The 13,735-nt window shown below is 43.9% G+C and overlaps 1 protein-coding gene across 2 annotated transcripts in view; it reads right to left on the minus strand.

Moving 5' to 3' along the window:
- The window catches only part of ASAP1 (ArfGAP with SH3 domain, ankyrin repeat and PH domain 1), a 231,886-nt gene that overhangs the window by 116,994 nt on the left and 101,157 nt on the right, over positions 1 to 13,735 (minus strand). For both annotated transcript variants that reach the window (XM_054590497.1, XM_054590496.1), the window contains exon 2: positions 8,456 to 8,528. In XM_054590497.1, coding sequence (XP_054446472.1) covers positions 8,456 to 8,528 — 73 coding nt within the window. The remainder of the gene's footprint in view (positions 1 to 8,455; positions 8,529 to 13,735) is intronic.

The following is a 13,735-nucleotide window of genomic DNA, read 5'->3' on the forward strand; positions in this document are numbered from 1 at the left end:
AAGTCACTTTTAGATACTGTCATATATTGTAACTCCAGTTACCCTAAAAGAGTAACCTCCCTGTGAGCCAAGGGTGTTCTATCAATTCCCTATGGCTACATGCTCAATAAGGGCTTAATAAATGAATTACTCATATATAACTTTTATAATTAGAGGTCTGCAGTGATAATTTGACAGAGTATCTTGTATCAGACTAATGGTCTTATTAATAACACTTATAAATGATGGACAAAATATTAAAAACCACCTGAAGCCACTGGAGAACAAACAAAAGCAGGAAGAAACACTAGGGGATAATTAATTTCCTTCAAGGAAGGGAGCCACACTAGGGAAGACCACATTAGCTGGTTTTGCACCTACGGGCAAGCCTCATTCCATTACGGGGACGGGGAGAACTCAAACAGAAAGTGGCATTTATCGGGCTAAGGTGCCAAAGGACAGAGAGAGTTTGGGGTTCCTTTAGCAGATGGAAATTGAGGGGAGGAAACTGTGGAAAGGATGAAGTTGCAGTAAGAAGTTTCAATCTGTAAGCACCCTCCCTCCAAATCTTTGGTTGACCCTGAATGACATACACACGAATGACACTACAAGCAGCCCAGCAGAAAACAGAATCTAAGGAGTTAAGTGGATTTCAGAAACTTGCCAACACTGAAGAAAAGGTTTGTAATTTAAGTCCCACCAAGTTAGTATGGTTTGGTAAACACTTTGTGCTGAAAGCCCAGAAGGATCATGCTTTAAAAGTATGGAAAGTACGGTGCATGTTGCAGATCTTAGGGTTCCACCCAAGGATTGTGAGCAAAACAAAAATAAACTTTCTCTAAGAAAGCCTTTTATAGCATTAAGGTACCGGTGATCACCAGCAATTTAACTGTGTACTAGAATAAAACACAAAACACTTCATAGGAAGATAACAGATTTCAGAATCTTTACAACAGAAAACTCACAATGTCTACCATGCAAACAGAAATTACTAGACATGCAAAGAGAGAAAAAAATGTAGCCAAAAATCAAGAGAGAAAATAAAGAGGAAAAAGAACCACAGGAAACTCAGATGTTGGATTTAGTATAGAATAACTTCAAAGTAAATATTACAAATATGTTCAAAAAATCTATTAAAAAGATAGATAAAATGGGTGAAGAGATGAAGAATTTCAGGACTGATACAAATTGTAAAATGAACCAAATGAAAATCCAAGAACTAAAAAACTATATGAAATAAAAGAAAAAAAAAATTAGATGAGACTAACAGCAGACTGGACACTGTAGAAGAAAATAGCAGTTAAACCTGAAGACAGGCAAGTAGAAATTATCCAAACTGAAGCATAAAGAGTATCTCGAGTAAAAGTAAAGTTTCAATGACCTGTGGGGCATTATCAAACAGTGTAACACAAATGTAACTGGAGCCTCAGAAAGAAAAGAGAAACCAAAAGAATAAATGAAAAATCTGAAAAATACTGGCTACAATTTTTCCAGCTTTAAGTTTTTGCAATTAACTGTAATTAAAAAAAATTACCACTGATGTTTATGTACAGTATCACACTGCACATTTTAAACATATTCTTTCCAACTTTCACAACAAGGTTGGTATTAGTGTTCCATTTTAGAAATGAGAAAACTGAGGTTCGGGGTGGGGTGGGGAACTTCTATACACGTAGTGGATCCCAAATGACAAATTCAGTTTGTTTTGGAATTTCCCCACTATTTCAGAAAGCCTCAAGTTGATGAGAATGAAGGCTATCACCACCATCATCGGGTACCAGCATTACATGTGTTACACTCTGCATCAGTACAACGTGCTAAAAACCACTGTGCTTACAGAAATGAAGAGAGAAATGGCTCAAAGTATTCTCTGACAATGTGCTTTCTGGCCACGAATCAGGGGCTTAAATCAGCATTTAAGCCCAAGATGGAAGCATACATTTAAAAAAATTGACTCATTTTAAAATTGAGAGCATTCATTCTGATCAGTGAAATAGAGAAAACATGTGTGCATACACACCCCTCTCCCCCAGACAGGTGTTTGAATCAACAGATAGAATTCAATAAGTTCCTATAGAACCTATAGCTCTAAGATTATTCTGCAAAGAGATTTCAATTTTCTAAAGAGAGCATTTAAATTCCTCCAGATGTATCCCTGCATAATTTGAGGATTACTACTCTCCTGGATAAGTATACTCCCTTTTGGACAAAGCCTCCTTCCTTGACCAATCTAAAGGAACTCATTATTTCAATTTGTTTTCACCTCTAATGGAGTAGTCATAGACCCACAAGAATGCAAGACGCCTTGAAGGACCAAAGTAATTTGTGGACTTTGTGCAGATCACTACCACCATCAAAAGGTACTTACAGATTTTTAATCTAAAGCCTTCCCCTGAGGGCTTAGAATTAGGTTTTTCTTCTTTTTTTTTTTTTTTACTATCAAGCTTACTTTAGTTCAAGAAATCCACAAATACAAAAAAAAAAACTTCTGAAACACAGACCAGTTGCTCTTTGTATACCTTTTGACATTTATGCTTCCATCTCTTTCTATTACAGTTCTAACCTATTTTATCCCTTACCTATTTATATTAAGAAACTTTTTCTCCCCATTGAATGCCACGGGATTAGAAATGACACCATGGTAAGACACCAAGCTTAATTCCCAACTCTAGCCACAATTCATTCCATACTATACCTTTGAATTTGAGAATATGTTAACTAAAAAAAGTTCCTTGGACATAAAAAAAATTCACTTCCTAGCCCTTGACAAATTTAGCACTTTAACTTTAAAACCTTCAGTTTCATCATATACTATGAGCTATTTCTTAAAATAGATACACAAACAAAATAAAAACCTGGGCAAACACATGAAACTACTGACTATGTAGTTCTCACTGAAAAGAGGGGAATAAATGAGAAGGCGATGAGAAAGCCAAGTGCTTTCTTTCTGGAAGTGAATTTTACCAGTTGCACATATTCAAAATCACATCTGTAGTATCCTATCAAAATTTTTAACACGTTGACCTTGTTTTCATGTTCTTATTCATACTTTATTAAGGTATTGTTCTATATTTGTCAAGAAAAAGCTATGGAACCCTTTATGACAATCTAGTTATATTTTGGAAATAAGACTTCCATTCCAAATATATCTTGGAAGCCACCGTATAATATAAAATACACATTTGGATTTGTGCGGAAAAATAATTATCAGAGGAAAGACCTTGTAGCAGAAATATCCTAGGTCTTTGCTCCCAAAAGAAAGTGTGCCTGTGTGTGTTTATGTGATAATAATATACCTGTACAAAAAGATAAGAAAATGCAACAACAATTTGGTATGCCCATGCGTACTATGAATCACATGTTTCTTCTGTTTTATGAAAGTATAGTGTGGATTGCCTTGTTTTTTTTTTTTTTTTAAACAGCACAGACAAGCAGGAAGCTCTTCTTCCTCAGTGGACACTGACTTACACGGGGCCTGTGACACGTAAGCACGTGCCCGTGTTCACAGAAATGCTGGGCTGGCTGGCCCCATCTCTGCTGTTGTTACCTGGGGTCTCACACAAAGATTGTGAGCAAGAGGTCAGCCTGGGCAGCAGTCCCCTGAAGGCTGGCCGAAACTGGCGGGTTTGCTTTCCGTGGTGGTTTTCGGGGGGACACCTCTCTCCACAGGGCTGCGTGTGTGTCCTCGCAACATGGTGGCTGGCTTCCTCCAAAACCGGTGATGGAGGTGGGAGGTGAGGGCAGGGGGAGGACACCCAGGTGGAAGCTGTCTCTCTTGTGAAGTGGCCTTGGAAATCTCATGGCATCACTGGCCTTACATTCTGTTCATTAGAAGGGAGTTATAAGTCGGGCAAGCATTCAAAGGAAAGAGAATTACCCTTTATCTTAAAAAAAAAAGTGTCAAAAACTGCAACTTATTTAAAAATCTCTACAGTGTTCAAGAAACTAGTAGCTTTTAAAAGCATTGTCTAGGGAAGAGAGAGGGAGGGAGCAAGGCTGGGTGTGGGGGGCACACACACTGGGCAAAGTTTCTACATGACAACCTGCTTCTCACATTAATAACGTCAAGGCTTCAAAACCTAGAAACAACACAGAGGAACTGAATGGCTTGGGAAACGCTCCCTCGATCCAAGCAGTCCACAGAATTCAGGTTTTCTTTTTAAAATGTCCTCCTACACAGCAGAGACAGCGGGAGAAAGAGACAAATTTCCAAAGCCATTTTCAAACTAAAGGACTTCATGGAGATAATTTGTCTTTCTAATAAAATTTCTGCTATTACACTGTTTACTAATTAATGCTGATGAAGCTCCTGTGTAACAACAACAAAGGTATTTTAGGAGTAAGACCTCCCATGGATCTCCACCATGTTTTGAATCCTCCAAGGTTTGGGGGACAGAGATGAGTGGTTGGTAATCTCAGACCAGAAATACAGAAACGCTTCTTAGATCTTTAAAGAACATCAGATGGGCTTCATGTCACTTAAGTACTGTGAGAAAACAAGAAAATTATGAAAACACATTGGGAAGCAGATACCAGGGTTCAGCCTCTTGTGGCTTCTTTGGACGAGGCCAAAAACCCTTGGAGAGGAACAGCTTGGATTCCACCGAGCGTGTCTCATGGAAAGATCTGCAGGGCCACTGTTTTACTCATCGAGCTATTTTTTAAGAATTAAATGTCACGGTGCTGCCCACACAGCTGACCAAAAACTCGGGTGTGTTATAGTCGTCAGTGACCGAAGTCATCCCATGGATTACACTGCTGGGAGGTTCCACTGGATCAGCTTGTTCATGAACAGTGACAATTTGTGACTATGTAACAGCCATTCACGGAGAGCTTCTCAGGGACCTATCCAGCCAGTAAGTAGCAATTTATTCCACACTTGTTGAGCCCCTGCCATGTGTCAGGTAGAAGACAGGCACAGAGTACCCGCAAACAGCAAGGCTGGAGTCAGCGAGGCTCTCAGCGCGTTCCTTGCTAGGTGTGGCACCTTCCGAAGGTGGTCTGGCTCTTTAGGCTTCAGCCTCGTCATCTCTAAAATGGGGATAATGAAGGCTTCCCTCACCGGCTCGTCTGGCTTAGCTTAGGAGAGCATCAACAGCTAGCGAACACCCTGTCCTCTGAGAGATACTACCCTTAGTCCTCTCCTCAAACTACACCACACCCCTCTGGTCACGCTCCTGTCCCCTGTAAGCTTTCCTCCGCAGCACTTCCCAGTTCCTAATTCTAAATACTTCCCGGTTTGATGGCCTGATTGACACTTCCCTCCCACTGGACTGAAAAGTCCACGAAGGCACAGACTCTGTCTGGTTGTCGAATACACCCACCTCTGGAACAGGAGCCTGTAACAGGTGCTCAATATGCATCTGTTGAACAAACTAATAACCGACGTTGACAAACACACAGAGTACCCAGATGAAAGACACGCGACCAGTCCTCAGCAGGCAGCTGACAGGCCAGCGAAACAGTTCTCCATTTCAGCTGCATGTTCGAATCACCAGGGAGGAATTTCATGTTAATCCCAATTCCTGGGCCCTACTGTGGAACAATTCCAGGTGTGTGGGCCTGGGGGGGTCCCCATTTTTGGGTTTTCAGAGTTCTTCAGGTGATTGTAAAGAACAGCCAGGGCTGAGGCTTGCTGGTCTGGTGCAAAGGAGACTGGTCAACAATTGCAGTACGAAGGGATGTATGTTCTCCTGCAGCAGCAAAAGACCTTCCTGTGATGGCGGAAATGCCCTGTGACTGCACTGCCCGACACTGTGGCGCCAGTCACCGGCGGCTGCTGAGCACACAGTAGGTGGCTGTTCAGACTGAGGACCTGAATTTTTGATTTTAATGAACTTAAATGTGAAACACCACCATATGTGACTAGACGCTACTTCATTAGATGGCACAGCCCGAGGTGAAGGACAGGAGAATTAATCCCCATGGGGAGTAACAGGAGGGGGTCAACGCCCACTCAGCTGTGGCCCCAACCGCAAGGAGAGAACAGTCCCATGAAGGAAATGGCAGCCAAACTCTGCACACAGCCCTCGAACTCTCCACCCTGCACACACCCGGGGACCACCTCTCCCCCCTGACATGTTCAGGACAGCTGTGGCCAAGGAAACCTGTGTCAAGGACAAGATGATGCACTCCTCCCCACTCCCACCCAAGTCAAAGAGCCTGTGTGAGCTGCTGAACAATGTGGTTGTGCGGCAAAGGAGGGAAACGGGTCTTGAGCACAGACACTTGGAAGAAAAGCAGTCACATGGAGCACCTCTCCCTTCTGAGGCTCACAAGCTGAGAGCCCGGAGCACACGCCATAGCATTATGGAGCAGTGACGCCGATTCCTGAGCCAGAGCAGGGCTCAGGAAGCTCTTTATGACACCCGCCTGGCCCAATGTAATTTGTAGAACGACTGAATTGATACAGAGAAGGAACCCACGCTATTGCATTAGCTGCCAATTCCCCCATCTACCGGACAGGAGGCACCTACTGTGTGGCAGGCGGTTCATTAGAGGCCTTCAACACGACTTCACTTTGTCCAGACAATACTCTGCAAGTTAGCTGTTATTTTCTCATTTTTACAGCGAGGCCATTTAAGAGTCACAGAAGTTAAATAGATTACTTGGCTTTACTAGCGGTAACAAACCTAGGATTCAAGCTCAGGTCTACACTACCTTTCTTTTTTAATAAAGGCTGTAGAGTATTCTATTACGTAATATACTATTGTTCATTCAACAAATCCCATTTACCTGCTGTGTTGCCAAATCATAATCAATGTTTCAATGAGCCTACTTGTACATAAATTTTAAATATACTTTTATTAGTGCATAATGTACAAACACACATATAAAAAAGGTATATAAATCCTAAGTAAGGCATTTAATAAATTATCAAAAAGTGAACAAAACCATGGAATCATCTCCCCAATCCAGAAACAGAACAACAGGGGCCCCTCAGAGGCCTCGTGTCGCCTCCCAGTTGTTTCCCTGCCCCCCGCGGGCGGCTGGTAGCCACCAGGGGCCACCACACTGGGAGCCCATGAAAATGAGGCCAGGACAGAAGTTATACATAGGGTATATAATTTAGGCCACGATTTAAAACAACACTTGGTCACTCTGTAACTAGACAACTATCATTTATCTACCTTAATTAGAGGTTAGTGTTTTATTGGATGTAAAGAAATTAGAGAGAGGTATCAAGGAACTAGCATATAAAAAGTGTTAACAATTACGATTATAGTGTCGTAGGCCTCAGGGCTTTAAAGTAGGCAGGAGGCTATTCAGCTGGCCGTTCAGAGCGACTCCGATTCCCAGCTCTGCTAAGAGGGGCAGCCAGAAAGTATGGGGGGCAGAGTTTTGTCTTTTTCAAAGTTCCTTTCAGCGCTATAATTTTATGACAATCATGAATATAAGTACAAATAAAATATAAAATCCACATAAAACAAAGATGCATGGCACTTGCTAAACTCTCACGAGGTGCAGGTTCTTTGCAGGTATTAACTCATTAAGTCCTTTCAACAACCTGTATTACAGGGGAGAAAACGAATTTTCAAAAAACTGAAGTAACCGCACGGGGCGGCGAGGAGGCAAACTGCCGCCGGCCCGCCTTCGGGCCTGTGCCCTTTCCGTTAGGCCCTGCTGCCTGCCCCGCAGGTCTGGCACATACAGACTCCTGATTTCTCCAGAGCCCTGACCTGGGCTGGTACTGCAAAAATGACAATAGGTGTGAGGCAGAGACCTTGAAACTCCCTTTCTGTTTCCAAGCCTCTCCGTCCCTGGGGCGCCGGTACCTATGATGGCTTGCGTTCCCCAATGTTTATCTTAATTTGCTTTACTTCTTATCCACTGACAACGTACTTCTGTCTCCAAGGTGACAGAGTCACTGGACCAAAGCGAAAATGCTGAGCGACCTGGCAGCCCCAGGCTGGCTTGTCGGCCCAGGTCTCCGTTCGGCCTTGCTTGCGCGCTTCCCCCCTCGCTGCCGCCCAGTCTGGCAGCAGCTGGGATTCTCACGTGGGCAGGTGTCCTCCAGGAAGGAAGGCCCTCCAGGGTTAAACGGGGCCACTGGATTACAGACTGACCAGCTACCTAGGGATTTTAAATATCTCATATGTCACTTGTGGCAAAATTACGTATTAGAAATATAAGTATTTAAGTTTTAAAAAAAATGTTTCAATGACATCTGACATTCAGTATTATATTAGTTTCAGGTGTACAGTATAGTGGTGAGACATTTATATAACTTACAAAGGGATTCCTCTTCTACTAAGTTTTTAATGCACAATAAAACGCCCTGCAAATATTGTTTTCTTCTTGATTTGGAAACAGTGACAGGGATGGACTGACAGAGGAAAAAGGAATCCTGAATTTCTTTGACATACTGATTTTTCTATTTGGATCAAGTCTTCTATAACCTGAGCATCTCACAAACAACAGAGTAAACTGGAGACATTGTACACAATTCATTTTACTTGCTTTGTAAAGTACTTACCTTGACCAGAATTGTATATTGCTTTTACAGACTTCTTCACTTTCTGTAAAGCCGTTCTATCTTGGTCTAGCGCCTAAAAGAGAAAAACAGAGGGGGAAAAAGATGTTGAAAAACTTTGAAAGTTAAACACTAAGAATTCATTTGGAACTACATTTGTTTTGCCGAGTGTCGCAGCAAGAGCGAACTGACACGTTAACAATGAACCACGCCAGAGGCTGCTGCGTTTTTGGGATAAACGCAGAGTCATCCCGCTAAGCTCAGGGTTGAGCAAGCTGGGTAACGTGGTCGCTGGCCAGTTATCGCCCTAAGCTACGCACAGGAGGGAAAATACAAGACACTTAAGAAACCCGAAGGCAGGAGCCTCCTTCTCTAGGAGTCTTTGCCACTGGGGAAGGCGGACAGGCAAGCTGAACAGCTGAGTGACACAGACCGGGAGCAGGGTGGGAGGGCGAGCTCAGCCAGAAAGGAAGTACTTCAGGGCTTGTTAACAAGTAGGAGGGACCAGAAGAGCTTTCCATGGCACTTGTAGATCTGAGGATCTCTTTTAGCGTTAAAAAAATTCACAACATAATGACAGCTGTATTTTGAAATTCTGTTTACTAAAGGGGCGCAGCACGGAAAACGCTACCGAGATGCGGGTGTCGGCCTTTAAGTAACAGGACCAGTCAGGACGTCAGTCTGCTTGCGCTGTGGGGGGGGGAGGGGGCGCGCGCGGGGGGCCGTGTCCAGGGCCTGTCACTGCCGCCCTTGGTCCGGGTGATAGATACGCAACTGCATTCATTCCATTTGTGGAAGTTCATCAAACTGTGCACGTAGGACACGCACTGTTCCCATACTGTGCCTTACACTCAAAACCAAGTTTTAGAAAAGGCTGTATTCGATACAGATATCCATGGGGCTCCCCTCTCTGCTTCCCCAAGAACACCCATGAGCCACATGGAAACCTCTGGATGGTCTATCATTAGGGAGGCACAAGCAATAACAGCAATAACAACACACTTGCATATGTAAAATTTAAAAGCAGTAAATGTGCACGCATAACTATTATACCATTTAAATCTCAAAACTTCAGATGAGAAGACTGAAGCCCCCCAAGGCTAAATGCTTCTCTGCCTGAAGGTCACACACGGAGCTGAGAGGGGTAAATACAATGGGACGGGGCATCCATTGTCCCCCTCTCTCCTGGACAATGGTCTTCACTGCCACTGTAAACATGTGCGTGGTTCAGCTGGGTGCTGCCCCTTCCTTTGAGTCCTGCTCTCCGGACACTAGTGGCTGGCCAGGTGGGCACATGACCCATACGAAGCTCAAGCTCCTTCCTGGGACTCCTGGGCGCGGGCAGAGAGATCACAACTGCAGTGCCCTTCTGGTAAGAGGGGCCTGCGGCCCTGCAGTGGTTATGTTTCTAGAAAACAACCTGACTCGGCAGAATGAGGTGACCAGAGACAAAGGATCAGAGACAAGAGGTGGACAGGGTTCTGGTGGCGTCTGAGTTCTTGCTTCCAGCCGTCCCCAAGGCACGTCACTGCGAACCTTCCTGTAGACTGTACACAAGACAGTAAATATCTCTAGTTCTAAGCTAGTTGGAGTTGGGATTCTAGCACTTGAACCCCAAGAATGAAAGTTCACTGAGTACCTACTACAGCACACATAGGCCTGGTACGGAAGACATACCAAGTAGATAAAAATATATGCTTTCAATATCTCTCTTTATACTGCATCTTCAATTGCAGCAGCTACAATTTTCGGAAAAGGAAAGGGGTAGGACTTCAATAAATATTTGTAGGGAGGGAGGGAGAAAGGTAGAGATTTACTACCTTGCCCAAAGTCACAGAGCCATAAAATCCTCAAGTCATGCTTCACACTAATCGCCAAATCCTGAATCTAATGGGAAGCTGGAAAAAAACTCGTTTTCAGACACAGGTCTAGTGGTATTTCTACATCATGCCACATCAGTGTCCTACCTGTACCTCTATTTAATTTTTATTTTTCTTTAAATTCATTCATATTTTTTATGTATATACATTGGAAAAAGTGACCATAAATGAGTAACCAGGATCACTTAACATGAACAGAAGTATCCTAAAAATTACTAAGTATCAATAACTATATAAAATGCTGATCTGTTTAGTACCTCATATAATCTCACAGAACACTGGGGATCCTGCATATTACACTGAAGCAAACAGTGTTTTATGAGACAGTTTTAGGGAGGAGCCAAGTCCGACTTATTTCAAAGATCTGAGATTTGTGCTTTAGAAAAAAAGAGGTAAGATAATATTTTAACAAATGCTTAGTATGAACCATCCAGGGTGACGAGATTTACCTAGGTTATCTCAATTCTCACAAAACCCTCTGAAGTAAGTGCTGTGATCAAATTCACTTTCTTAGATGAGGAAACAGGCTTAGAAAGTTCAGCTTGCACAGTGTGGCAGAGCAGGAATCTGACAACTGAACCCAAGCGCCTGACCACGGCCCGCCTGCGCCTCCACGGCTCTGAGGTGACTGAACCTGGAGGGTCTCGTCTTAACGGGGGACTATCAGCAGTTTTTAGAGACAAAGTCAGGATAAAGAATTATGAGACACTCAGGTTGCCAGGGCTGTGTGAGGGAAAGAAAGAAATGCAAATGTGCAAATGAACGCAGATTTAAGAGATGAAATCCAGTCTTTTGGTGACCTGATTTTGTGGCAAGGACATTTTTAAAGTAACACTAATAGTCCTCACTTACTTTTTATATATATATTACTGCCATTTTCTTTTCTGATGACAAGCCCTGGGCCCTAGAGAAGTAAAGGAGCTTGCCCAGTGTTACACACCGAGTACGGGAAGAAGACCCTGTGTCTGCTACTTGAACCTCATCCTTTATCCGTTCTGGAAGGCACACCCACGCTTCCCTTGGGTTGTTCCTCAATTATTCTCAAGAAAGGGAAAGATCTGCTTCTGGAAGAGAACAGCCTATCAGTTCTGCTCTGGGGAGCTGCGGTCACACCAGGGTGGGTTCCCAGGGGGATCAATGAACGGGCACCAATGTCCCTGCACAGTTAAGAGTTGCTGACGCCAAATGACAAAGGGCTGTGGAAGAGTTCAGCCGTGACATCTGATGAGCTATCTGCTACACCTCACTTTTCTTTTCCCCTGGGAAAAGTCTCAGAATTTCTGTTGCATTTTTACCAACTCATCTATAAACTAATAGGGTGTCAAGTTCACATACTTACTTTTAAAGGTTATTAGAAACATCCGCATTTGACAGCTCCAGTCACAATTAAGTCTGGGTGACACTTTTCTTTTTACACTCTGGTATTTGGCCACTGGCCAAAGACGCCAAGGAAAATGCACTTTGAAGGGCTCCATGTTTAAGAGAGCCTGGGGACACTGTCCCTCAGTCACACGGGACTCCCTCCAGAAACACACATGCCTAAATGGGCAGCACTGCGCCATTCCCTCAGCTGCCAGACAAGCAACACCTGCAGTGACAGCCTTTGAAATGCAGTGACAGCCAACTTCGAGGGAGGGCTAAGAGAAGAGCGGCATCCGCTCTCTCAACGCCTGGGAGGCGTGCTACGGCTGCTGAGTGGCTCAGAGGGGCATGCGAGAGAGGGACAGAGGGAAGGAGAGTGAATTAACAGACACATCCAGGAGAATATGCTTATCTCTGATAAGAGAACATTATCCCTATTTAAAATTTTGCAAGACAAAAACGTCCCATTCTCCCCAGCACTAAGAGCGGAGGCATTCACCTATAAAAGCACTCCAGCCTGGCTGTGGGCGCTTCTGACTTTTATTTCAGGCACAGTCCCGACAAGCCTGGTCACTTGGATACACAGAAAAAACAGGCTGTTGAGAGAGGCACAGCCGGAGAAGCCATGCCGACAGAGGCGTTACGTGAGAGCCGGCAAGCAAAGGATTCAGGACAATTATGCAGAGAGAAGGGTAAAAATGCCTTAAGAGTCCGAGGCCAGGATGTTCTAGGGACACTCAGGAATCCAGTCGCTCCTGCTCCCACCTCGGGGCACTTGCGCCAGCCGTTCCCCGGCCTGGGACTCTCTTCCCGGGCTCTTCTCTCTTCCTTCGCAGGCCCAGACGCAAAGCCCCGGCCCTCACCAGGCCTTCCCCGGCCAGCCTGGAGCGGCGCACCCACAGCCCACCCGCTCCTCTCCAACCCCCTTTGCCCTTCTCCCCAAGGCACGAACCCCCTGCAAATGACCCTGTGACCCTGTACCGGACTTGTTCACTGTTATGGTATTTATCTCCTTCCACTCACGTGACTTGTTTGGGGCTGAACTCCCATTTCCAGTGCCTAGCAGATGGCAGATGCTCAAAAATGCTTAGGAAATGAAGTAGCAAATGACTGAATAAACAAATTCTTCAGTACTCTCAGCTCCACAAAACAGAAAAGTATGCAAAGACTTGCCTTGAAAATGGTTAAATAAAATAAAGTTCTGCACTCAAAAAACATGGCTGTCTGTACCTCTTCCCTTAATGTTTTTGCATAGCTAAAGGTGAATGCATGTACAGACTGTTTAATAGCACAGACAGAACTTACACACTTTAAGTTGGTTTTGTACCTTAAAATAGTTATTCCAACAACTATCTTAAAAAACATTTTATTGAAATATAATACATTAAATAAGCAATGGCAATACTATTCTTGTTATTCATTAAGATGTTCAATGTTAGAATTACTTTCTATGTCTATGGCAGCTTCTTTTTAATATATATACAAGTGCAAAAAGCTGCTCTTATTCTGGGTAGATGTGATTTTTGAAAATAAGCACGTCTTAGAAGCTAAATCCCATGCGTAGACTTACAGAGAAAGGAAACAGTGCATAACAATAAGTAACAACTCAGAATTTCTCAGAGATACGCGGAGGGGCACAGGCCTTTCACCTGCCTCCCAGAGATGCTGGCATTAAACATACTAACGATTCTGGAGAAGGCTGGTGCCAAACCCTGCGCAGGGCAGGAGCTCAGCACCTGCCAGCGCTCCTCGCCCGCACCTCTGGAGGTGCTTCTGGGAAAGAAGCCCTTGAAATGCGTGGAGCAGGCACAGCAAAACATCTCTGTCACGTGCACTCCTGCTGGCAAAGTGGTTTCTTCAATGAAAAGAATTTTTACTTGCTTGGAGAAAAAGGAAGTGTTTCTATTTTATTACTTTATAGTTGCACTCAGAGAGGCAATTCTGAAACCGCACTTTAATAAATGCACCTGTCCCATAATCACCACAAAGCAAATGCTCACCTATGGGTAACTCTTTTCACAGGGAAAGCAGAAGGCAGGGT

The sequence above is a fragment of the Pteronotus mesoamericanus genome, unplaced genomic scaffold, assembly GCF_021234165.1.
Source record: "Pteronotus mesoamericanus isolate MK-2021 breed Mesoamerican mustached bat unplaced genomic scaffold, CSHL_Meso_final scaffold_174, whole genome shotgun sequence".
NCBI classification, from domain to species: Eukaryota; Metazoa; Chordata; class Mammalia; order Chiroptera; family Mormoopidae; genus Pteronotus; species Pteronotus mesoamericanus.